Below are 23,777 nucleotides of genomic sequence, written 5' to 3'. Positions count from 1 at the left end.
TATAAATACAAATGCTTGAGATTCTTACGCATTGCTTGTCTAAACAGTTAAAAGAAAAAAAAAATGAAAGTATAGTTTTTCTTTTTTTCAGCAAACTTAGAAGGAAGAGGAATTGTTGCAGCAAAAACAGCATGCTGCATGGCAGCAAAGTTCAGTTTATTCGAGTAATAGAACAATTTACCAGCATAGATGGATAAAAATTGTTAAAATTAAACCGATGAGGAAAACAAGAATCAAAATCAAAATGAAAACTTAATCGAATCCAGGTAAACATAATTCTTGGTGACATTAATGGTGAGTGGGGGCAGGGCAATGAGCTGGTCGGAAAGCCAAGGGACCTGCAGCATAGATCACAACCTCGTAATCCTTTCTGTATAGTCTCTTGCTTTCATAACGAAGTGGGGAGCCGTACAGTCCGTAGTTAACGTTCGAAAGGGCGTTGCAGTTCTCAAGAGGTGATGAAATAAGCTTGACATGGCAAGATTGGAGAGGATGATCCAAAAGAGAGTGGCTCATTTTGAAGCCTTCAAGTTCGGCAAAGAAGTAGCCATTTCCATCTGTTTCAAAGGCCTTGTAGAAGCTAACTTTATCCTTGCTGTTTTTGCAGATGACACTAACTTTAGCTGAAGCAATTGGTTCTGCTTTCGACAAGGACCATGGTCCATAATTATCACAGCTCTGGCAGTACACCATTCCTTCCACAACTACCTCAGTTTTCTTCTCTTGTGGGATGTCTCCATAAGCATCTATGGAGCGGAAGGCCAATGGGAGAAGCAACAGTGATGAGATGAAAACTGCTAGGTGACTACTAGCCATTTTTCACGAATTTTAGCTTCGAGCTTGGAGAGAAGATTAGGAAAAGAAAGCTATGAGAATTGTGGGATGGAGGGGTACTGCCGGGGGAGCTATATATATATATAGTTGGGGAAAGTTTTGAAGTTTTGATGGCCGTGGAGGCTACTAAGTACCAAGTACAGTCGACTTTCTCTCCTCTATTTCTCTACGTGAAGGCCTCTTTCCTATTAACAATGAACTTGGAATTCAAAATTGGGCTATGGAGCTTGCTTTATAAGAGCCTCTGGCCTTTACTCAAGGCTCCAAACTTGATATGGAGTGGCTTAACCGAGGGGTTGGCGACATTTTCATGTCTGTCTGGAAATCAATGGAATTGGTTCGTTTTTGGGTGAGATTTTGGAGTTGAATTTATGGATATTCCTGTTTAAAATTCCCTTTTCCGGTTTAAGATTTTCAGGAACCAATCATATTAAGCTTGGCTCTTTCTATACACTCCATGGCATTCATGAAGTTGAACTTTATTAATCAATAAACATTACAGAGTATTACTATTTTGTTTACGTGAATTGTGTTTGATTTGCTCATGAATAAAATGGTAGTAGTATTTGATTAGAAATCACAAGCATCATTTTCAAGCTTATATGAATTCAATCTGAAAATAAAGATAGACGGTTGAAGTAATGCACATAATTAATTCCTGCATCTGCTATTCTTTATACAACTCTCTGTTATAGCTGGAAGATTAGTCTACAATATACTTGGCAAAGAAAGAATGTAAGACAACAAATTCATTCAGCATTACAAAAATGAAGGTAACAATGAACAAATTGGAACCTGGATTTCCTCTCTATCTCAAATACATACAGCAAACTTTCCATTACCTTAAAATAAATACAACCAATGCTGGCCTACAGGCAAACTTCTTTTTGCCTCTCCACCTACATAAGATCAAGAAAACATACAAGTTTCAACTTCATCACCTAGCTTTCTTCGGGAGACATAATCTCAAGCTCTGCCCACCAAAGAGGAGAAAGTTTTGGGATTGCACCATCAGGTGTAATTGCAGTAATCTCTCTCAATCTTGTACTGACTTCTCTTATATCCGGTCTTTGTCTAGGTTCAGGTTGGATACATGATTTTATGACCTCCCCAATTTTCTCGAGTTGCTCCCCATTGAAATATTTTAGAGTAGGATCAACCATCTCTATGAGGGCTTGCTCCCTTCTCAAATAGTCTAATGCCCAGTCTTCAAGTGAATCGTTATCTGCCAAGTAAGGCATCCTACCTGTTACTATTTCAAATAATAATACGCCAAAGGAATAAACGTTACTTTCTAGGCTTGCTAGTGGAGTGTCTGAAAGGTTGTTTCTGTCTGATTCCCGCTCCGTTGCAGTTATCTCATTCCAGAAACACAAATCTGAAATTTTGGCTGCATAGTCTTCTGTTAGATTGACAGCTGAAGAGGATAGGTTGTTAAGGGGTAGGGGTGGGTTGAGTTGGTGCATATGCTCAAGGCAGTAAGCCATGCCCATTACAATTCTCAACCTCATTGCCCAGTCCAAGGGCTCAGATTCTTTAACTGCAACATCAATTAAAAAGATACAATGTTTAGTTCAAAGCTTAACACCAAAGGAAAATGTAAATGGCAAATGCTTGCAAAGAGTGAAAAACATAATGTTGCTTCTTCATGGTAAGTAGGGAAGCATATGATCCTCAAACGCCATGTTATGTAGCAAAATACCGTGCATAATTCTAAGCATATAGGAACCTTGAGAACATATGCATTGATTAACCCGTTACCTAGGAAGTCATTAGCATGAAAATAAAAAGGCGTAGCTAAAGTTTCTTTTCCTCCATTCTTCTATGGTAAGGTAAAAGGTTTAATGTCACCGCTACAGGGGATTCCTAAATATCAGGTTCACACGACCACTCAATAACAAAAATCCTATAATGTGAACAACATTGCAAGACAAAGTCAACCGTATGACATTCATATCCCAGAAGTCAAAAGTTCAGGATGAGTTTCCTTTATGAGAAAATCAACAAGTTGAACAGACAAGATGAGTAACCAAGTCTTTTGGCACTATTCTGAAAAGGTCAAACTACAAAGATGAATAAGAAATTAAATTGACATAAATATCATATTATGAACAAATTAGTAAGGCTAACTCAGCTCCAGATTCATTGCTTGAAGTAGCAGAATTTGGTGGCTCCAGCCTCCATGGGAGCCTGTGAAATACCAGGCGTTCTTTAGGCTAAATGCCTAAACTATTATGTTAGAAATAGGATTCCCCCACCCCCCCTCAAAGGGAAAAAAATGAAATGCTGGAAAGAAGCAATAAATTAGAGGTACATCCACAAAGACACCAAAAACAACAATTAGGTACTTACTGTGTAAATGCTCAAAGAGTGTGCCATTTGGAGCATATTCAAAAACCATCATCCTAGTAAAAGGCTCGTCTTCCTCACAGTATCCAAGAAGGTTGACAAAATTTTTGTGGTTCACTTTTGATAATGTGTCAATCTGAAACCATAAGCAGAGAAATAGTTAGACAGGCCAAAAGAATTCATCAAGCAGGTGTATCAGATGGGATTTTTCAGTAGAATACCTTCTGTCTGAACTTTGTTTCTAAATTCTTTGACCAATCTTTGGCATATTTCACTGGGACAGAGGCCACAGCTATTTCAACCCCATTAGACAGTGTCCCTTTGTACATAGTGCCAATTGTTGAAGAGCCAATTACATTGCAGAAATCTTCACAGGCTGCTTCAAGCTCTGATCTCTTCAGCTTTGGTACACCTGAAATGCAAGTAATTGATCATATATTACAAATATTCTGGCAGAAACTAAAAGATGTACACTTTGTCTCTTGGATAAGATATCAAATCAACAACAGATGCATCAAAATAAAACAAATTAAGGTCCCTTTTCCTCTAATTTAGCTGCATATTTGGGATGATTCCTTTTTTATAAATGACCTGTAAGCTATGTTGCCAGCCAAATAGAAGTCATGCAATGACAATTTATCATTCTAAGAAGACTTTTGTAGTTTTTAGGTCATAATGAATTAAACTAAAATCTCAACTATTGTTCTATGTCCTTTATTCAGCAACTGTTTTAAGTTGAATTGAAAACAGTAATATAATCTGAAATCAAGAAAGATTTTAAAATTATATCTACTGTCTAATTTTGTGGTGGAGCAGAAGAATTACCAGTTACAAATACTTTCTGAAGCTGCCCGCTTAGCCCTGTGGCCCAAGGTTTCACGGTAGATACCTTCAAAGTTTTAAAGAGATAGGAAATGATAAGTAATATTAGAAGAAATATGGAACCCCCTATGAGTCCAGCCAGTATTGCAGTTCCATGTTTTGAACTAGAATGAAAACTTGAAGGATTGCTTCCTGAAGGGTATGGAGCAGAGACATTAGGTAATACTGTATTATTTTCAGATGGGGAAGGAGCTGGAGCAAAGGAAGGTCGTTGAACAGGAGCATCTCTTGCAAATGTACGAGTGGAAGGTTCAGCAGATGCAGAAGGAGTCGGAAATTGAGGTGCATGAGAAGGAGACAAAGGTATATTAAAGTTTAAAAAGGGGGCTTTTGGTGACTCTGCTGGAATGTCAGGTATTTCTTGCAGCAGTCTCCTTTGCACTGCATCTTCGGATTGGCCAGCATTCCTAGAAGAGACATAATGAAGGATTAAATAATAAGAACACATAATCACAAAGAAACTGCCAAAGAAAAAAAACAACATAGCTAATTATCACTATAGTTGAAAATTTTCATGACAATTACATCTATTTGATCCAGCCAAAGTATTTTTTATATTTTGATTTTTTTTTTTTTTGTGAAACAGATATAAACAAACATTTTCCATGCAACTTTATCCAATTTAAAATATTAAAAGTAGACAAATTCCTAAGTGGCTCTAAAAGGTGTCTGAGAACAATGAACAATATGATGCAACTAAACTTGTTCAACGATGCTTATTTCTATATTTTTACTTGTTAGACCTAGTCATATGAGAATGGCTTTTACTCCAATATGCTGGCATACCACGAATTGAATCTTTTCTTGCAAGATAATTTAGCAGCGATAGATAGTTGATTTTCATCCACTTGAGTTTCTGAAAGCTTCTGAAGTTCATAAATTTCAGGAGAGAAACTACTGAGAAACTCATTATTGTCCAGTAAACTGCAATATAGGCATAAAATAAGTTATTATACTGTTTGAGAGAGAACCTCCGGGAATGAGAACTGAATTGTTTGACACCATTGACTTACAGGATTGTTAGTGACAGATTGCTACCAAGTTCAGGTGGAAGTGGTCCACTGAACTTATTGTATCCCAAGTCCAACACCTCTAATTCCTTGAGTTCTCCTATCCCTTCTGGGATAATTCCAGTAAAAGAGTTGTTGCGCAAAATACTGTAGAAGAAACAATGGCATCGGAATTTTGCAACGAAGAAAGAGAATGGGGAAACTTAAAGAGATTGTCAAGCAACCATCTAAGAAGGAACTTTGCTTTTGACATCAACAATCAGATAAAGAAGTCATAGGCGCATACATAGACTTAATGTGAACTAGAGTTCCAAGCTCAGGTGCCAATGTTCCTTCAAGACCAAGATCTTTCAAGTTCCTGCATTTTATTCCATCCATGAAATTTTAGAACAAATTAAAGGAAATTAGCTATCACATTTTGCATATCCTGAAGTGTATAAAGTTAAACCTGACAAAGAAAAGACTGCTATTTCAATTAATTCTCCACCTTATATGACAAATAATTATTGGATAAAGTCTAATGTTTTTATCTGCAAATATTAAAAAAAAAAAAAATCATCTACTTAAATTCCCCATTTCACAATTCAAAAAGAACATACTATTACTCACTAGAGAAAAGATTGAAATTTGCAAAATTGGAAATCAAAGTTCAATTTAAATATTATGACTATGCTTGATAATCATATCTCAATTAACCTCTCCAATCCAAAACTAAAAAAATTACTAAAGACTTGAGATTTTAATTCTTTCTCCTTTATTTTCTCGGCAACCAAACAGCATCCACCAAAAAAAAAAACCAACGTTGGACAAGAAAAAGTAAGACAGAGAAAAGAAAAGAAAACTTACAAAACAACAACTTTGCCATCAGAGCACTCGACACCAAACCAAGAACAATGGTCAACCTCTCCATCTTCTTCCTTCCAATTCGATAAACCACCAAACGGATCATTAACGACTCTCTCTCTCAATCTCAACAACGCCAATCCTGCATTCATTACTAATCATCTTTCTTCTTCCACTTTTCCAAGAAACAAACAAAACCCAAAACTTGAAAGCAAAAACAAAAAAAAAAATTACCTTCTTCGTTCAACGACCAACAAACCAAACTTTGACATAACAAAAACAGCACGACACCAACTCCAAACTCCAGTCTTAATCTTGCAAACTTCCTGCTATTGTTCATGATCATCGTCTTCTCCTTTGAGAGAGCTTAGCTAAAAAAAACCAGAAAATTTTCACTGGTTTGGAAGAGAACACGAAGCTGAGTCAGAGAATGAATCCAACACGATACCGACGAATTTAGACTTCAGACAATTTTCCTCCCTTTCTATTTGTTTTGGGTTTGAAAACGCGTACACTCAAGGACTGAACCATATGAACCTTTTTTACGTCTATCCATTCGAAATTTCTGTTTTATTTCATTTTTTAACCGCGGTAAAAAGAAAAGGTTCATTTTTTCTTTGATCTCATTGGTTAGACATGATAACTCATATTTCAATATTTGTTTTGTATCATGTATAATAATATAAATTATTAAAATATTAATATAATATAAATTATAAATTATATTTAAATCTTAAATATAAATACGATATATTTATTATATGCATTATACGTAACCTAATATAATTAATATATGTATAATTAATTCATATAAAAATGACACGGATAAATACGATTAATATAGATATATATAAATAAACATAATTAACATGAATATATAAAAAATAATTATAATAATAAATAATTATAAATAATTTATAATTTAATAAAATTGAAATATTAATAATATAAAAAATACTTGCATGTTAAAAAAATAAAAAAATTTAATATCCATTTAATATGTATTTAATATATATTTTTAAATTTTAAAATATATTACATAATTATATTAATGTTTAGTATCTAATTTAAAATGATAAATTATTAAAAATTAAATAATAAAATAATCATGTATAGGATTAATATTAATATTTATATTATTAATATAAAAAAATTTATAATAATTATTAAATAAGTATCATAATTTAATATTTAAAATAATTTTTAAATAATATTAAATAATTAATTAAGTATTATAATTAAAAAATTAAAATTAAAAATTAAAATACTTTTTATATGTTTATATTAAATTAAAATAAATATAAAAAATATGTTAAATATATTAAATACATACTTATAAAATAAAATAAAATAAAATATATTATTCATATCGTATCACGAATTTAAATATAATAATACATATGAAATATGAATTATGTAATATTAAAATATGTATTGATATAAATAAATATAAAATATATATATTTCAAAAATATATAATTTTTTTATTATTTTTATATTATATCATTATATTATATATAAAATTATCGTATCTAAGGTCAAGGCTGTGGTAAAAAAAAAAAAAAAAGACTTAAGGAGGAGAGGAGTCGAAAGATTAAAAAAAATAAAATGGCAATTGTGTACCGAGTCTTTTCCGTATCTTGGTGAAAAAGGTGTTGGGTGGGTCCAAGGCTGACTGGGCATGTATTTGATTCTAAATTAAAGATTTTTTTATGTTGATTTAAAATATTATAATAAAATTATTTGTTTTTTAATTTTTAATTTACACTTAATCTTCTATTCATATTTATTCAGCTCACCAGAAGACATTTCTTAACTCGTAATTTTTATAAATTTGATCAAAATATGTCATTCAAACAATTGATGCATTCAATTCAAATCATGAATTGATGCATTCAATTCAAAAGTTTAGGGAGTGCTTTGATTTAACCTTAATATATATTGCCCAAGTAATTTGATCTGTTAATAGCAAGAAGCCGTAATATCAACAAGTTTTTTTCTTTGAAAATGAATTTCAAATACCGTCAAATATACCTATGATTATGGAAATTGCTTGGGACCAGGAAAATAAATTAATAAACAGTTGGAATTTTATACGTGCATTTAAACTTTGTAGGACAAAAGAGCTACATGGTCCACACGCTTGTTGTATACACAAAAAGTAGATGCAATGAGTGGGAAATGGGTCAGCCCATGTGGGAGTGGGCTATACGGTGGTGCTGCTATCGGCCGACATGCTGTCAATTTTTGTTTTCTTTTTAATATTGAAGGGAATTCAAATTTATTTATTGAATGAATATAAAATACATCTCGAAATAATTAAAAAAATTAAAAAATACATCATGTATCATTGAATCAACTATTTTCTTAACCAAGCAACCAAAATTTTGTTCCCAGAACTTTTTTTTTTGGAAAGATGAATTTTAAGATAATGAATTTCATTTGTTTTTTAAATTGCAAGAATGAAATATATATATATATATATATATATATATAAATAAATAAAAACTGCTGACATTAAAAATCGAATAGCAATGATTTGATGAGTTAGTGCATAAAGTCTAAACCTAAACCCCAATAAAAAATAGACTATCAATTTATCTACTTCTTCAAGGAATAATTATAAGCATTAAATGAAATTAATTAAAAACATGTGATCAGCAGGCGATATATAATAAAGGAAAGGGAATATCGTAAGTAGTAATTGACATAGCTAATATAGATATTAATTAAGATTAAAAGTTTAGTTAAATGTTTCTTAATTTCTTGTAGCAAGTTATACGTACACTACACATATTAATTGGTGTTAAAGTTAGTTGTTTTAATAAAATTTAACAATTGGAAATTTAATTAATTTACCATATTAAAAGGTTAAATCTGGGTTTCTCATTCCCTCTACATATATATATTTAATAAAAAATTTTCGATAATCTATACATCTTTAATCACCACGCCAGGAAATGAATACCAAAGATCTCTAATCACTAGAATTCTTTTTTTCAAAAAAATTATCTAAAATATTCAATTAAAAAAAAAAAAGAAAATTTCTCTTCATAACATAGTATAGGTTTTTTTTTTCCTGTAACATTTAATAATATATATATATATATATTATTGGTCGACCATTTTGATGTGATAAATGAAGTACAGATAAAAGTCATGTGGCTCCCTCCTCCACATATTGCATACATTTGAGAATTGAGATCAAATTTTTGGTTCTTCTTTCAAATTAAGAAAGAAAAAGGGGGAAATAAAGAAGAACAAAGAAAAAAGATCGAGTGAGAAAAGGGAAACATTGAAAGAGTCAATGAAATAGTTTGGTGTTGATAGGCTCGATTCTTTAGTATACCACATGCTCATAGCTTATTATTCAAGTCAATAAAATATAAATATAAAATATCTATATTTGTATTTATATATTAAGCTCATGATATATTTCGTCTTGCATCCTAAAACATTAATGGCTAGCTGGGTCATGGTCAGACTCGGTCACGACACCCCCATTTCCTTCTCTTTGTAAGGTGCATGGTGGGAATCTCTATATCTATAATGTTCATGTGGGTTTTGCTTTATGGTGTCCATCAATAAATTAAATTTTCATTAACGAATACCAAGATAAAAGTACAACCAACATGACCATGATGTTGTGCTTTCATGAAAAAAGAAAAAAAGAAAAAAATAAATATTAATTTCATACTCAAATATTTGGTTCTCAATATAACCAAGATTTTATTAGGAAAATGGGGTTCAGTCCCATATAAGTGGTTTTGGACCAAGTAAAGGTCATGGGCCTTGATCTTTTATTTTACACAGAGCCCTAGCTACTTAATAAAAAAGAGGTGGGTTGTTTAAGGTGTGAGTCGACAACCAAGCAGAGAAAGAAGAAAAACCAGGAAAAGTAGAGAGAGAAAAAAGAGAAGGGAGAGTTGGTTAAACGGAAGTCGATCCGTGGTCCGATTGAGTTGGAACCTTGTCAGGAGGTTTATGATTCAGAGTTATACATTCTGAACGGTGAAGATCGGGTTTGAAGCTCTCTAGGAACAAATCCAAGGTGTATTTGTTGAGTCACTTATTTGGTGAGATTTCTCCAATTGTTTCTCTAGTTGTTGATTAGCTCTAGTTTTAGCTAGAGAAGAACTTTGTATAACTATTATTTGATAGTGAAGATTTTTCTGGTGGCCCGTGGTTTTTCCCTCTACACTGGAGGGTTTTCCACGTAAATCTTGGTGTGCTTTATTTTTCTTGCGCATTTGATTATTGATTGTTGTCTATTGCTTCTGTATTGTTGTGATTATTGCTTCAGGCGCAACAAGTGGTATCAGAGCGAGAGTTATTTTGAGACATCGATACAGAAGCAACCCAGGATAGAAGTAAATTCTGTTTGAGATCATGGAGGGTGATACAGGTTCCATGATAAAACTGACAGCATCAAATTATTCAATTTAGAAGCCTATGATGGAGGATCATCTATACTGTAAAGATTTGTATGAGCCAGTATTGGGTGATTCGGCTAAACCAGCAAATATGAAAGATGAAAGCTGGAAGAAGCTAGGTAGAAAGACGCTGGCTACAATCAGAAAATGGGTTGATATCAGCATGTTCCATCATGTAGCGCAGGAATCAGATACTCACATTGTTTGGGAAAAATTGACAGCATTGTATGAGAGAAAAATAGGTATGAATAAAGTTATGCTTGTTAAAAAGATTGCAACTTTACAGTATAGGGATGGACGATCTATTACAGAGCACTTGAGTGATTTTCAAGATATATTTAATCGGATGACTACTATGAAACTTAAGATGGATGATGAAATGAAGGCATTATTTCTTTTGGGTTCATTGCCAGACAGCTGGAATACTCTAGTTGTGACTGTTCTTAATTCAGCTCCTGATTATAAGGTGATATTGGAGATGGTAAAGGACAGTATGCTTAATGAAGAAGCGAGGCGAAAAGATGTAGACCCTGGGAATCAAGCTCTGGTCACAGAGAACAGAGGTAGAAACATCGACAGAGGTCAGGACTCAAAAGGCCGTAGTAAGTCTAAACATAGATCCAAGTCTAGAGGTAAAGTGAAGTGTTTCCATTGTGGTAAGGCGGGTCATATAAAACGAAACTGTAGAATCTTGAAGCAAGAGCGAAAAGATGAGAAAGGTAAGAGTTCAGATGATGGCAATGTTGCAGCAGTGAATTCAGATAGTGATTCAGTTACTTTGATTTGTACACATGGTGATTGTAATCATGTTAGTGATCCCAGCATTGAGTGGATAGTTGACACAGGAGCGGCATATCATTGTGTTCCTAAGAGAGAGTTGTTTACAACTTACAAAGCAGGAGACTTTGTTTGTACCAAGATGGGAAACAAGAGTGTGTCGTAGATTGTTGAGATTGGTGATATTGGTGATATTGTTGTACAAACTAGTACAGGCTGCATGTTGACTTTGAGGGATGTCAGACACATTCCAGATATGAGAATGAACTTGCTTGCTATTAATGTCCTTGATAAGGAGGGATATGAAAGCCGACAAAAGAATGGACAGTGGAAGCTTCTCAAAGGATCTATGGTAGTTGCAAGGGAAAAACTATGCTGCACAATGTATAAGACATGGATGCAATTGAACGGTAACCAGGTAAATACCGTTGAAAATGATGCTTCAGTAAACTTGTGGCACAGGAGGCTGGCACACATGAGTGAAAAAAGGTTACAGGTTTTGGCAAGGCACTCTCTCATTCCCTTGACCAAAGGTATGTCTCTCGATTCATGTGATTATTGTTTGTTTGGTAAGCATCATAGAGTTTCTTTTCGTAAAAGTTCTCAGAGAAAAGAAAATAGATTGGAATTAATTTATTCTGACGTATGTGGTCCCATTGAGGTTGAGTCATTAGGTGGTAGCAGATATTTTGTTACTTTTATTGATGATGCTTCACGTAAGACTTGGGTGTATATGTTGAAATACAAAAGTCAGGTACTGTAATATTTTCAAAAATTTCATGCCATGGTTGAAAGGATGACAGGGTTACCCTTGAAGTGTATTCGAACTGATAATGGTGGGAAATACACATCTAAAGGCTTTGAAGAGTATTGCTCAAAGCATGGGATCAGGTATGAGAGGACAGAACCTGGAACACCGCAGCATAATGGTATAGCTGAAAGAATGAATCACACCATTGTGAAAAAAGTCAGATGTATGTTGAGGATGGCAAAATTACCAAAGTCATTCTGGGGTGAAGTAGTCAACACAGCTTGTTATTTACTTAACAGGTAACCATCAGTTCCTTTGGGCTTTGACATTCCAGAAAGAGTGTGGACAGGAGAAGATGCTTCATACTCTCACTTGAAAGTTTTTGGGTGTAAAGCATTCATGCATATACCAAAAGAGCAGAGGTCAAAGCTTGATAGTAAAGCTACACAGTGTGTGTTTATAGGATATGGTGATGAGGAATTTGGCTACAGGGTATGGGATCCAGTAAAGAGAAAGACAGTCAGAAGTAGAGATGTGGTCTTTCATGAAAAAGAAACCATAGCAGACCTTGAGAAAAATGAGAAGACTACACGAGTTACTGTTGAATGTGATGTTTCAACACCGACAGGAATTTCACAAGAAAGAGCCACAGATGGTGAAAATGAGCCAGAAACAGAACTTGAGGATATGAATGAGCCAGCCATAGTTGGTGATGAGCCAGATGCTATTAGTTTTGAGCAGAGGGAGCAATCCTCTCTACCTGAGAGTGTTGAGCAGAGGGAGCTACCTTCAGCATCAAGTGATGTAGAGTCTCAGCTCATGAGATCTACTAGAGAGCGCAGGCCATCTACCAAGTATCCAAGTTCAGATTTTATTTTAGTTACCAGTGAAAGGGAGTCAGAAAACTTTCAAGATGTGCAGGCTACTCCGGATAGAGAGCACTGGTTAAAAGCAATGAAAGAAGAGATAGAGTCATTGCGAAAGAATGGTACTTATGATCTTGTTAAACTTCCAACAGGGAAGAGGCCATTAAAGAATAAATGGGTGTTCAAGTTGAAAAAGGATGGTGACAAACTAGTGAGGTACAAAGCTCGATTGGTAGTAAAAGGTTTTTCTCAGAAACCAGGCATCGATTTTGATGAGATTTTTGCTCCAGTTGTAAAAATGAGTTCTATTCGAGTGGTACTGGGATTGACAGCTAGTTTGAATCTTGAGCTTGAGCAACTTGATGTTAAAACTGCATTTTTGCATGGTGATTTACAGGAGGACATTTATATGAATCAGCCTGAGGGTTTTGAAGTGAAAGGGAAAAAGCACTTAGTTTGCAAATTGAAGAAAAGCTTGTATGGCTTGAAACAAGCTCCGCGATAGTGGTACAAGAAGTTTGATTCTTTTATGGTGAGTCATAGCTATAAAAGAACAGCAGCGGATTCTTGTGTGTATATTAAACAATTCCCTAACGGTAACTTCATTATCCTATTATTATATGTTGATGATACGTTGATTGTAGGACAAGATGCTAGTATGGTTTACAGGTTGAAAGAACAATTGTCTAAGTCCTTTGATATGAAGGATTTAGGTCCAGCAAAGCAGATTCTTGGTATGGACATTATCTGAGATAGGAGAGCTGGAAAGCTGTGGTTGTCACAGGAAAAGTATGTTGAACGAGTGCTTGGTAGATTCAACATGCAACATGCTAAATCAGTTAGCAGTTCACTTGCCAACCATTTTCATCTAAGTAAGAAATCTTGTCCAGTGTCTAAGGAAGAGCAACTAGCTATGTCTAGTATTCCTTATTCTTCTGCAGTCGGTTCTTTAATGTATCTTATGGTTTGTACAAGGCCTGACATTGCTCATGCAGTTGGTGTAGTGAGCAGATTTCTTTCTAATCCAGGGAAGGTTCACTGGGAAGCAGTAAAATGGATTTTTAGATATTTGAGAGGTACCTCAAAAATGTGTTTGACTTATGGAGTTTCACAACCAATTCTAGAAGGGTTTACTGATGCTGACATGGCAGGCGATCTTGATGGTAGGAAATCTACTTCAGGGTATTTGTTCACTTTTGCAGGAGGAGCTGTATCTTGGCAGTCTAAGTTACAGAAGTGTGTTGCTTTGTCAACTACAGAAGCTGAGTATATTGCAGCAACTGAAGCATGTAAAGAAATGCTTTGGATGAAACGTTTTCTTTTTGAATTGGGGTTGAATCAGAAAGAGTATGTGGTATTTTGTGATAGCCAGAGTTCTTTAGATTTGAGTAAGAATACCATGTACCATGCTAGAATAAAGCACATTGATGTTAGATATCATTGGTTACGTTCAGTGATTGAAGAACAGCAGATGCTATTGAAGAAAGTCCATACTGATAAAAATGTGACAGATATGTTGACTAAGATACTTCTCAGGGAAAAGCTTGAGCTTTACAGTAACTTGGCCGGAATGAGTTCCCTGGCCAAGGTAAGTTCCAAATGAAATTGCTATGGTGATGAATCTCCTTCTAATGGGACTGGAGGGGGAGATTGTTAGGAAAATGGGGTCCAGTCCCATATAAGTGGTTTTGGACCAAGTAAAGGCCATGGGCCTTGATCTTTTATTTTACACAGAGCCCTAGCTACTTAATAAAAATGAGGAGGGGTTGTTTAAGGTGTGAGTCGACAACCAAGCAGAGAAAGAAGAAAAACCAGGAAAAGTAGAGAGAGAAAAAGGAGAAGGGAGAGTTGGTTAAACGGAAGTCGATCCGTGGTCCGATTGAGTTGGAACCTTGTCAGGAGGTTTATGATTCAGAGTTATACATTCTAACGGTGAAGATCGGGTTTGAAGCTCTCTAGGAACAAATCCAGGGTGTATTTGTTGAGTCACTTATTTGGTGAGATTTCTCCAATTGTTTCTCTAGTTGTTGATTAGCTCTAGTTTTAGCTAGAGAAGAACTTTGTATAACTATTATTTGATAGTGAAGATTTTTCTGGTGGCCCGTGGTTTTTCCCTCTACACTGGAGGGTTTTCCACGTAAATCTTGGTGTGCTTTATTTTTCCTGCACATTTGATTATTGATTGTTGTCTATTGCTTCTGTATTGTTGTGATTATTGCTTCAGGCGCAACAGATTTCATTTGATTTAACATTTTAAAGATTCTTATGATAATCTTTTAAGGGGTGAGAGGAGTGAAAATAAATATCCTTCAAGGGTTTTTTTTTTTTTTTTTTTATTTTGGCAAAAACTTTTCTTTTATTAGTTTAAAAAGTAAGAACACGGATATCCTCAAACATAATTGATAATTATTTTTATTTTGAATAGAGTTTGTCTCAAATTATGAAAGTTGTAGTAAAATTTGGCATAGGTAAAACAGTAAAGTCAAAATGATCATTTTGTACATGTATTTGGTTTGGAGGATCAGGATGAGAAGTGAAGAATTCATGTTATCCACTTTTTTATTTGTCCTTTTAAAAATAATGTAGACAGTTTCCAAAACTAGAGAAAGGTTTTGTTTTCTGATCACTTGTCGACAAAGTCAGAGGGTTTCACCTTCCCTGTAAAATTAAGTTTTGAATTGAGGGCATCCTTTAAGAAAGGTTCAAATATAGTTCTTAATTAAAGATTAAAAGACACCAAATAAACAATAGATTAGATAATTATCCATAAAAATGAACTATTAACACCCTTTCCATGAAGATCTTGTTAATCAATGATACAGATTAAGATCGTATTAGCATGCTAAAAGAATCAAATAACAAAAAAACTAGTAGAATCTTCTCAAAAGGAATATCTCTATGATTTGTCATTCGAGGCGGCATTGGACGAAATCATCAACTTTTTTTTACCTTTTCCTACTTAAATCATCGAGTGTTTTTTTTTTACCTATCCTTCAGCGGTGCAATTTGTACATTTTATTGGATGAATCTTGAAACCCATAATTATATTACTAAGTACTAATAAGCTGTGGAAATAGCATCTTGTTTTTCCTCCAAAAACGAAATTAGCATTTCCCTCTTTTATAACGTCTACTTTAGCAAAAGCCAGCCAGAAACGCATTGTTTCTCAACTAGACAGTCTTCGAACTAGGGATTGTTTGAGATTCAAACGGAATGAACGTGACATAGAATAATTAATTACTCTTGTATTACATGGCAACTTGAAAAAATGGAAATTACTATTCTCGCTTTATATCTTGCTTGGCAGCATTAACTACCTAATATTGTGCAGATAAGAAACCATGCTACTAACATGTTAACAAATATACATGCTCTACTTTAATATTCAAAAGAGCTAATAAAATACCGATGAAACTAAATGGTAGAGAGAATGTTCTAAAATCTTGAGATACTAAATTTAAGTTTTATTTTGTGTGAATTTAATTGTTTAATTATATTTTAAGTTGTTAATTAATTATTTAAAATTATAATTTAATTATAATATAATAATTAATTATTCAATTGATTACATTAATGTAATACTAAATGATATTTGAAACTAAAAAGAAAGAGCTAATAAAATATTTTGGTTTTAGATTTCTTAATTTAATATTTGAACTTAGCTGTTTGCAATAATCTATAAACTATATATAAAAAGCATCTCAAAAAACTTTAGAAATAGACAATTGTATTTCATAATAAAATGATTGTATTAACCTTTGATTAAAGGATTTACAAAACAAATATGATGGCAGCAAAAGGTGAGGCCATTTTTTTCTTTTTTTAATGAAAGGGGTTGGCCCATTATAAGTAACCCAATCTAATTGAAAAAATAAATGGTTTATTTTTATTATTTTTTAGAAACATTTTGAATTCATTAGAAATATTTTTTTTAACATTTATTTACATATATTTATTTTGAGTTTATATTTATACACTATCAGTATATATTTTATATATTATTAGTGAATTAAATGATGATAATTCATTAATAAATAAATAACAATTTTTAAGTATACAAATTAAAATAATTTACTCATTAATGAAATATTATTATATGATTTACCTTATTAATAGGTTATCATTATCTGATTTATTGATAATATATAAATTTTATACACTAATAATATATTAAATATAAATTTATTCATTTTATTTGTTACTTCAAATAGCAAAGATAGAATCAATATCATCAATAACATTATGTTAAAGTTATCTCTATTGAATCTAAAACTTTTATTTAGATTTTTTAGCTTTAATTTTTAAACAAGTAATACTTGTCATAAATAATGATTTGAAGTTTGAGGGTTAATTAAGGTATAAAATTATATGAGTGTAGTTCAATTTGGCTTTGTTGTTATTTTTATGCTTTTTAGTTATTTGTGTTTTTCTTACATTAGAAATTAAAAAAGGAAAGAGTTTTATGAAAAAATAATTATTTTGTGATTATATTTATTATGTAATTTATAATAACTAATATTAATAATATTAAAACATATAAAAAATAAATATTATTTAAATAAAAAATTAACATTTAATTTAATTTAAATTATTTTTAAATATTAATTAAATAATTAAATAACAAAAAAATCTTCAACTGTTTGATTTTTAAATTAATGTTTGTCGAAATATCTAAGTTGAAACATTTAGAGTTAATAAATCCATTTCCTAAACTAATGATTCCTAAACTAAGGTTAGCAATTCAAAAAAAAAAAAAAAATCCTTGACAAATGTTTGATGAAATATGAAAAATGTCATAAAAATTTAAAAATATTTGATGTTTTCGACCTGAAATTCATCCTATTTAAAAAAAAAAGACAAAAAAAAAAAAATGGAGAGAGATTACATGATAATTTTGAAAGTAAATAATAATTATTCCAATGAAATTTTTAAAAATTACAAATAATTTATTTTTCTTAAAAAATTTTTTTATGTGAATTTTTTTAAAATTTGATTCAAATAATAAAAAAATTTAGATAAAATTTCAAAAAAAAATTTATATTTATTTTTAAGTCAATACATTTGTATTATATAATTTACAAATAATTATTTTTATATATTTAATTTTTTAATTAATAAAATATAATTATATTAATATCAATATAATAAAATTCTTCAACGAAGAAGGGGCATAAACTAGTATCAATAAAAACATTCATATGTACATTCCCAAATACTACTAGTAAAAAAATAAATTCTAGTAAAAAAAAAAACACCATGGGGATTCCCCTAACCGTGTTTTAACATCCCAAAAGCTTAAAGAAAATAAAATTGCCTGATTTTTTTTCGTTTTATTAATCTAATTTTTTTAATACTTATTGATCTGATTTTTTTAAGCTAAGAAAAAGAAAAGCAAATTCGATGGTGACTGGGGCTGCGAGACGGGCACCTAATTAGACCGTTAGCGTTGCAATCGGCATAACTTCGAAACCCAGATTTTTCAGAGTAGATCTTATGCTACCATTGCATCGGCGACAGAGAACAAATCTCAGCCCTTCGCATAAATCACAGACACTGGACTCCACCACCAATCAGCTTCTTCAGTTCTCCACACTCATGTAACTGTTTGACTTCCTCGGCCCCACCGATGTACCTCCCACCAATGAAAACCAACGGAAGGGTAAAACTTTTACGCCCAATGATCCCCTGCAGCTCGTTTAAAAAATTAGAATACAATGACAAGTCTCGTTCGTCGATCGGGACACTGAATCCTCGGAGGATTGATCTGACGATCTTGCAATCTTCGAAGGTCTTACGAATGACGCGGAGGCTGGTGAGGTACACGATGACGCGGTGATCAGCGTTGGGGAGGGTAATGGACGGTTGGGATGAAGGGGGAGCATGGCGGTGGGCCCAGGCGCGGAGGACGGAGGTTGAGAGCTTGACACGGTGGAAAATGGAGGATCTTTTGGGGGATTGAGGATAGCGTTAATGTCTTTGAATGAAGAGAAAGTGAAATGGGAGGGTGATTTTATGGAGTTTCCCCTGCTTGGTGATCTTAGCCACTGGGGAAACATTTGGAGATAAAGGGAAGGGAAAAAGGGTGAGATTTGGACTTGGGACAGAAATTGAGGGGGTACTTTAAGGTTATAGGGTTATTTAAAATAAAATGTGGGGTTTTGAGTTGTTTTGAGTTAAATTGCAATCGCTATTAAGGAAACCCTAGTTGGGGGAGGAGCTGAGGCTGAGATTAAGGGATTCAGATTCTCGCCTTTTTGGTGTAACAATGACTTGATTTCTACTCTTTCTATATCAGACTACAAGAAAATGGGGGAGTAACGGGTATTTGGCCATTTGGGCGGTTTTTCATAGTGTATGTATTAGTTACTCAGTTAGGGTTGGCTGATGAAAAAAGAAATGAAGATATTGGCTCACTTAAATCTGCCAGTTGTAAGTGTCTTTTTTTTATAATCTGCCAAACATAACTTGTGCAAAAACTTGGAAAATGGGATTTTGCTTTGAAAGATAAATATTTAGTATTACTTTCAATTACCAGATCCAAAAAATGACAGTTCAAAGGCAAAAAGTTCAATTATGAAATAAGTACAGGGCATAATTTTGTGTTATTCCCTCTATATCTTTAACAAGAGCAAAACATGGAAGAAAAAAGTCGTTAAGGCAAATAAAGGATTAGGGTTGGGAACTCCGAAATAAAGTTAAGAGTTAAGAGCCGCCATAAAGTAAACAGAAGAAAGAAGAAAACAGAACACAAAAACAACACTAATAATTCTTCCTTAAACTAGCCGTTACTAACCTTGTGTCACATCTTTGCTCCTTTGGAGATGAGAACGTCTCCGAATGGGTCCTCTTGTTCCACTCTTAAGAAACCTTGAGAAGCAAGAACTGCAAACAAGTTGGTCAATGATCTCAGTTTCCTCATTAATTCAGATTCTTATTTGACACTTTAAGGTAATTAAAGTCAGAGCAATTTCACTACATAGCCAGAGGAAATAGATCGTATGTTTGTGTACCACAAATCTGGTAGAAGAGCTGAGCTGCTCCTTTTCTGCTGAGTCCAGCTGCTAAGTTGTTTAGCGATTCTACTTGAGGGGCTCCTGGAGTTTCAAAATGTGTTTTCATATGCCTGCAGCCAATTAAGTTGCACAAAGTTGATCAGACAAGTGCAAAGTTAATATTGGGCTTAAAAGGATGAATATAAAGGAAATATACTTCCTGATGTTCTCAGTCATTTTGTCTGGAGGATCATTCGCAGGAGTTTCCCTCGTAAGTTGAGTTTCCACCAAGAATTCTGAAAAAAGTAAATAATGAAATGGAGTTGTTAATTACCATATTGGATGAAGAGGCAATTCCTGTGATTATAGGCTTATAGCTGCTATGGCAAAATAGAAGTTGATGATTTCTTTACCTTGATCAGGTGCCAAGTTTTTCTTTTGTGACCTTGATAACTTGTAATCGGTATCAGCTTCATGAAACACTTCAACCACTGTGTCAAGGCTGCCACTGTTTCTCGAAGTTGATGGCACATTGTTCTTGGACCTAACCCTAAAAGTTAATCACAAGTTTTTTCACAGGTCTCAGAACTCTGATTACCCACCTAGACATATTGCTCATGTCCTGTATAAAATTTTTTCTACCTTCTAATTTATTTTGGGAGAATTTTTACTTACCTTCCAATATTTACTTCTAAGTTATTTAAGGGGACTCCATCTCCAGATACTGAGCTTCCGCTGTATCTTAGTGCATCTCCTGCAAAATGACATGAAGCTTAACTGATAAACTGTCTGTCCATAATTAATCTCATTTGATAACCTCAAAATGTCTCCAAACAGAAGAGAGACATAAAACATGTAGAGAAAGATTTTTCGTACCAGAGTTTCCTGGGGTGACAAACTGATTGGTTCCCACTGGAGTCACCTTATGTACCACAGTTGTTCGCTGTAACTCTATGGTAGCATGAGATGGGGAACCAACTCCACTGTGAAGATCTTCAAAAGGCTTCACATTCTAAACTCAGTCAGACATAGGGGCACAAATGTATTTCCTGGAAGCAAATTAAAGATCAGATGCGAGACTTACGTAATCCATTGGATAATCAGACTGTACTCTTTCCGGAGGGGATGGATCTGGGGGTTGTGGTTGTGAGGTCCTCACTGTGTACGGTATAATATAGATTAACTTCCCTTCATTATCTCCACAAGAACTTAAAAAGCATGAATCAGTGAATTCTAACCAGAGGGTGATTCACGGTGAGGTTGTGTGCTTTTCTTCCAGAGGTCCAAAAGTGGTGCTGGGTAAGGGATTTCTTGATTTCCTTTCACAAACATATCATCCATTAGTACAGTAGATGGGAACTCCATGAGCTTAGCTATCTTCAAAGTCCACAGGATATTTGTGCGCCTCTGCAACATTTATAGCGTAAAAACCTTATGTTACATCAATGATTCTTGAAATGATTGTTTTCTTAGGATAAAACTTTTACTCCCCATGAATTCTTCTGATATATGTGGTTCGGAATAATGCGTTGGAAATATTTGCTCATGGTGTAAGTTAGTGGCTAACCAAGTAATCTGGGTATGCAACATAATTATGCTAAATCTGAATGGGATATATTGCAAATATGCAGGTCATACCCTTTTCTTCCTTCCTCTTCTTGATACAATATCTGAAGTGTCATGAAGCCAGGAGTGATATACATGGCTAGGAATAATAGTTTGCTCCTCATCTATGATAATTCCTTTGGCTTTTCTCGCCTTTCGTTTTAATGGCCCCTGCCTCTTTTGTTCCTGCTTCCTCAAGGAGAATAACAATAGCAAAAGTTTTGTTTTCGTCTGATTTTTTGCATAATTGTTAGTAAAAATTACTAATGCTTACTCTGTCTTCTTTGTTTCTATTAAATTGTTGATCTAATTGGTGCTCCAGATGCTGCTCTTGGGTTTCTTCAGCTGCAATCATTCTCATTCTTAGTTTGCTAAATGGAAAATAACATAAATGATACAGAAAGATTACTGATGTTAGAAAAACTTTCATTTGTTTTAATTTAAGCACAGGAATACTTTCATTTTTTTTTCCATTTTGATGGTTAATAATACAGAAAACCAATTCGTGAGCTTATATTAAAAGGAACTCATTTTATGTCAGATAATTTATGCTGAACAGCAGTTATCTATGACAACATATCTTCAGAAATTTCATGTGCACATTACTTGGATCTAAAATCTAGTAGAACGGTTTATTTACAAATATTATTCCGCAGTCATGCCAAAATGGTTTAAAACTTTTAAGTGAAAGCTTCATCATCTTTTTCAGATTTCTAAATCATTCCCTCTAACATACAAAAACTAAAAGCGTACACAACTTCAGTTGCAGTATTCTCAAACATCTAAGCCATTATAGTACTCTAACCTCTTTGAGGCCCATCTTGCCGGGCTGGAGAAGGAATTGGTATCTGTATATGCTCTTCTAAAGTGAAGTTTACTTGTGTCCCCTCGTCACCTTCTTCAAATCTGTCACAGAAATTAGAAAAATTGAGGAATTATTCAGTCCACAGACACCATGGTGAACTATTAACTAAAACCTTTGCCAGTTACAGATACGCAACCCATGGAACTAGGTTTTTAAAGTTACCTTTCAAATTGACCATGAGTATCTGTATTAGGCCGAAATAAATTGAATAAGGTGATGTCGTTATCATCAGCTGTGGGAAAGAGAGCGAAAGTGGTGATTTATAGTACTAAAGATGAATATTCTCAGTGTACATGTTCAAAATTACCATCTAAGAGAAAAGTTCAGGGGTAATAGAAAACCTTGGTGGTGTTCATGGGTGAGATTATCCTCCATGGGATCATTGGTAATATAGTAGTCATCGACCTGGTCAAGTTGCTGTTCATCAATAAAGGTAAAAAATTATTAGTCCCAAAATTGAATTCTAAAGGATTCTGATAACAACTGCTTTGTGTCAATAATGTAGAAAAGTTTTGTTCCAAGTGGGTCAAAACTTATAAGTTCTTCTAAAAGCAGCCGCATTTGCCTTAGCAATTCACTCACTTAATCTCGGTAATGAAGGATGAACAGATTAAAGATTAGAAGACTAAGCATGGTGGGTCAGAGAACGGTATTTGCCAAATGAAAACAAAAACGGAGATATTAGGGTAGATCAGGTGGAAGCAATTATCTAAAAAATATGTATGAAGTATGAACTGTAAAATTGGAAAACAAATAGTTGCGTGGCTTGTGGCTATGTTTCAAAAGGAAGAAATCAAGAATAAGAACAAAAGGTTAGAAATGAGCTTTAGCAAATGGGAAAAAGTCCAAACTTATTATTAGCATGCATTGCTAATTTATAGGACACAATTTTTACCCTAGTCTGGATTGGAAAAAGTCCACACTTAATAATAGTCAAGCTTCACTCAAGCCAACGCAATTAGCATCCTAACCCCACTAAAACAGTCACCAGGCAAAGTAAAAAGTCTTGGAAAGCAGAATAAATTTAATTAAAAACCATGAATTATCACAAGGTTGTTTAACCATATTTTCAAGATCTTAAGTTAACTCCCCAAATCACAGCCAACTTACCACTTTATATATATATATATATATATATAGACACACACACACTCATATATATAACAGAATTATGTAAATTCATCAAACATCTCTCCAGCAGGGGCAGGGCAAACACTAATTAACCATCACAGTTTAAACTGGCTAAACCTAGTGGCAGAGTAAATAACACATTTATAACAGTTGTTCTTTTTTCAAATAAAATACACTTACCTAAAAAAGAAATAGGGTTTATTTTACGACAAATTTACCATCTTAAAATTGTTCTGCGGAAACCTCATGGAGGTTTCTTCTTCAGGTTCTCCAACATTAGTGTAGCCCATGGAGGTTTCTTCATTTTCAGGTAGTGTGATGGATTTTCTCCTGAAAACAATGGAGACAATTAGGCAGAATAACCCAAAAATCCGATCTCTTCAAATGTTCTTATTTATTTATTTAAAGAAAGAGTACATAAAAGATATTTTACGTGGCC

At 33.5% G+C, this 23,777-nt stretch overlaps 3 protein-coding genes and 1 pseudogene across 10 annotated transcripts; all 4 read right to left on the bottom strand.

Moving 5' to 3' along the window:
* Positions 1 to 95: 95 nt before the first annotated feature.
* LOC111295482 (non-classical arabinogalactan protein 30-like) lies at positions 96 to 1,121 on the bottom strand. The gene has a single exon (XM_022888983.2). The coding sequence runs from the start codon at positions 814 to 816 to the stop codon at positions 289 to 291; it is 528 nt and encodes a 175-aa protein (XP_022744718.2). The 5' UTR covers positions 817 to 1,121; the 3' UTR covers positions 96 to 288.
* A 449-nt stretch (positions 1,122 to 1,570) lies between these two features.
* On the bottom strand, positions 1,571 to 6,370 carry LOC111293861 (inactive receptor-like serine/threonine-protein kinase At2g40270). Of its 8 annotated transcripts, none has more exons than XM_089743569.1 (10): positions 6,153 to 6,370; positions 5,922 to 6,072; positions 5,362 to 5,433; positions 5,079 to 5,222; positions 4,852 to 4,989; positions 4,220 to 4,472; positions 4,009 to 4,072; positions 3,405 to 3,595; positions 3,187 to 3,319; positions 1,571 to 2,374 (listed from the first exon to the last, which is right to left on the bottom strand). In XM_089743569.1, the coding sequence occupies exons 1-10, from the start codon at positions 6,262 to 6,264 to the stop codon at positions 1,776 to 1,778; spliced, it is 1,857 nt and encodes a 618-aa protein (XP_089599695.1). In that variant the 5' UTR covers positions 6,265 to 6,370; the 3' UTR covers positions 1,571 to 1,775. The 8 variants fall into 8 exon arrangements, with proteins under 8 accessions (XP_089599695.1, XP_089599697.1, XP_022742619.2 ...); XM_089743571.1 differs by having other exon boundaries at positions 5,922 to 6,060; XM_022886884.2 differs by having other exon boundaries at positions 4,009 to 4,472.
* Positions 6,371 to 17,909: 11,539 nt separating this feature from the next.
* On the bottom strand, positions 17,910 to 19,193 carry LOC111294802 (uncharacterized protein At3g28850-like; annotated as a pseudogene).
* Positions 19,194 to 19,378: 185 nt separating this feature from the next.
* SYN1 (Rad21/Rec8-like family protein) lies at positions 19,379 to 22,454 on the bottom strand. The gene is made up of 12 exons (XM_089742899.1): positions 22,370 to 22,454; positions 22,148 to 22,248; positions 21,617 to 21,687; positions 21,376 to 21,528; positions 20,976 to 21,144; positions 20,822 to 20,895; positions 20,614 to 20,740; positions 20,413 to 20,491; positions 20,151 to 20,287; positions 19,955 to 20,033; positions 19,756 to 19,868; positions 19,379 to 19,627 (listed from the first exon to the last, which is right to left on the bottom strand). Exons 5-12 carry the CDS (start codon positions 21,100 to 21,102, stop codon positions 19,545 to 19,547), a joined length of 819 nt encoding a protein of 272 aa, XP_089599025.1. The 5' UTR covers positions 21,103 to 21,144; positions 21,376 to 21,528; positions 21,617 to 21,687; positions 22,148 to 22,248; positions 22,370 to 22,454; the 3' UTR covers positions 19,379 to 19,544.
* Between the last annotated feature and the right edge of the window lie 1,323 nt (positions 22,455 to 23,777).

This window comes from Durio zibethinus, chromosome 14, assembly GCF_047325235.1.
Source record: "Durio zibethinus cultivar Kanyao isolate XHJ-2024 chromosome 14, ASM4732523v1, whole genome shotgun sequence".
Lineage (NCBI taxonomy): Eukaryota > Viridiplantae > Streptophyta > Magnoliopsida > Malvales > Malvaceae > Durio > Durio zibethinus.
Note: the sequence above shows the minus strand (reverse complement) of the source record. Positions and strands in the feature narration are given on the sequence as shown.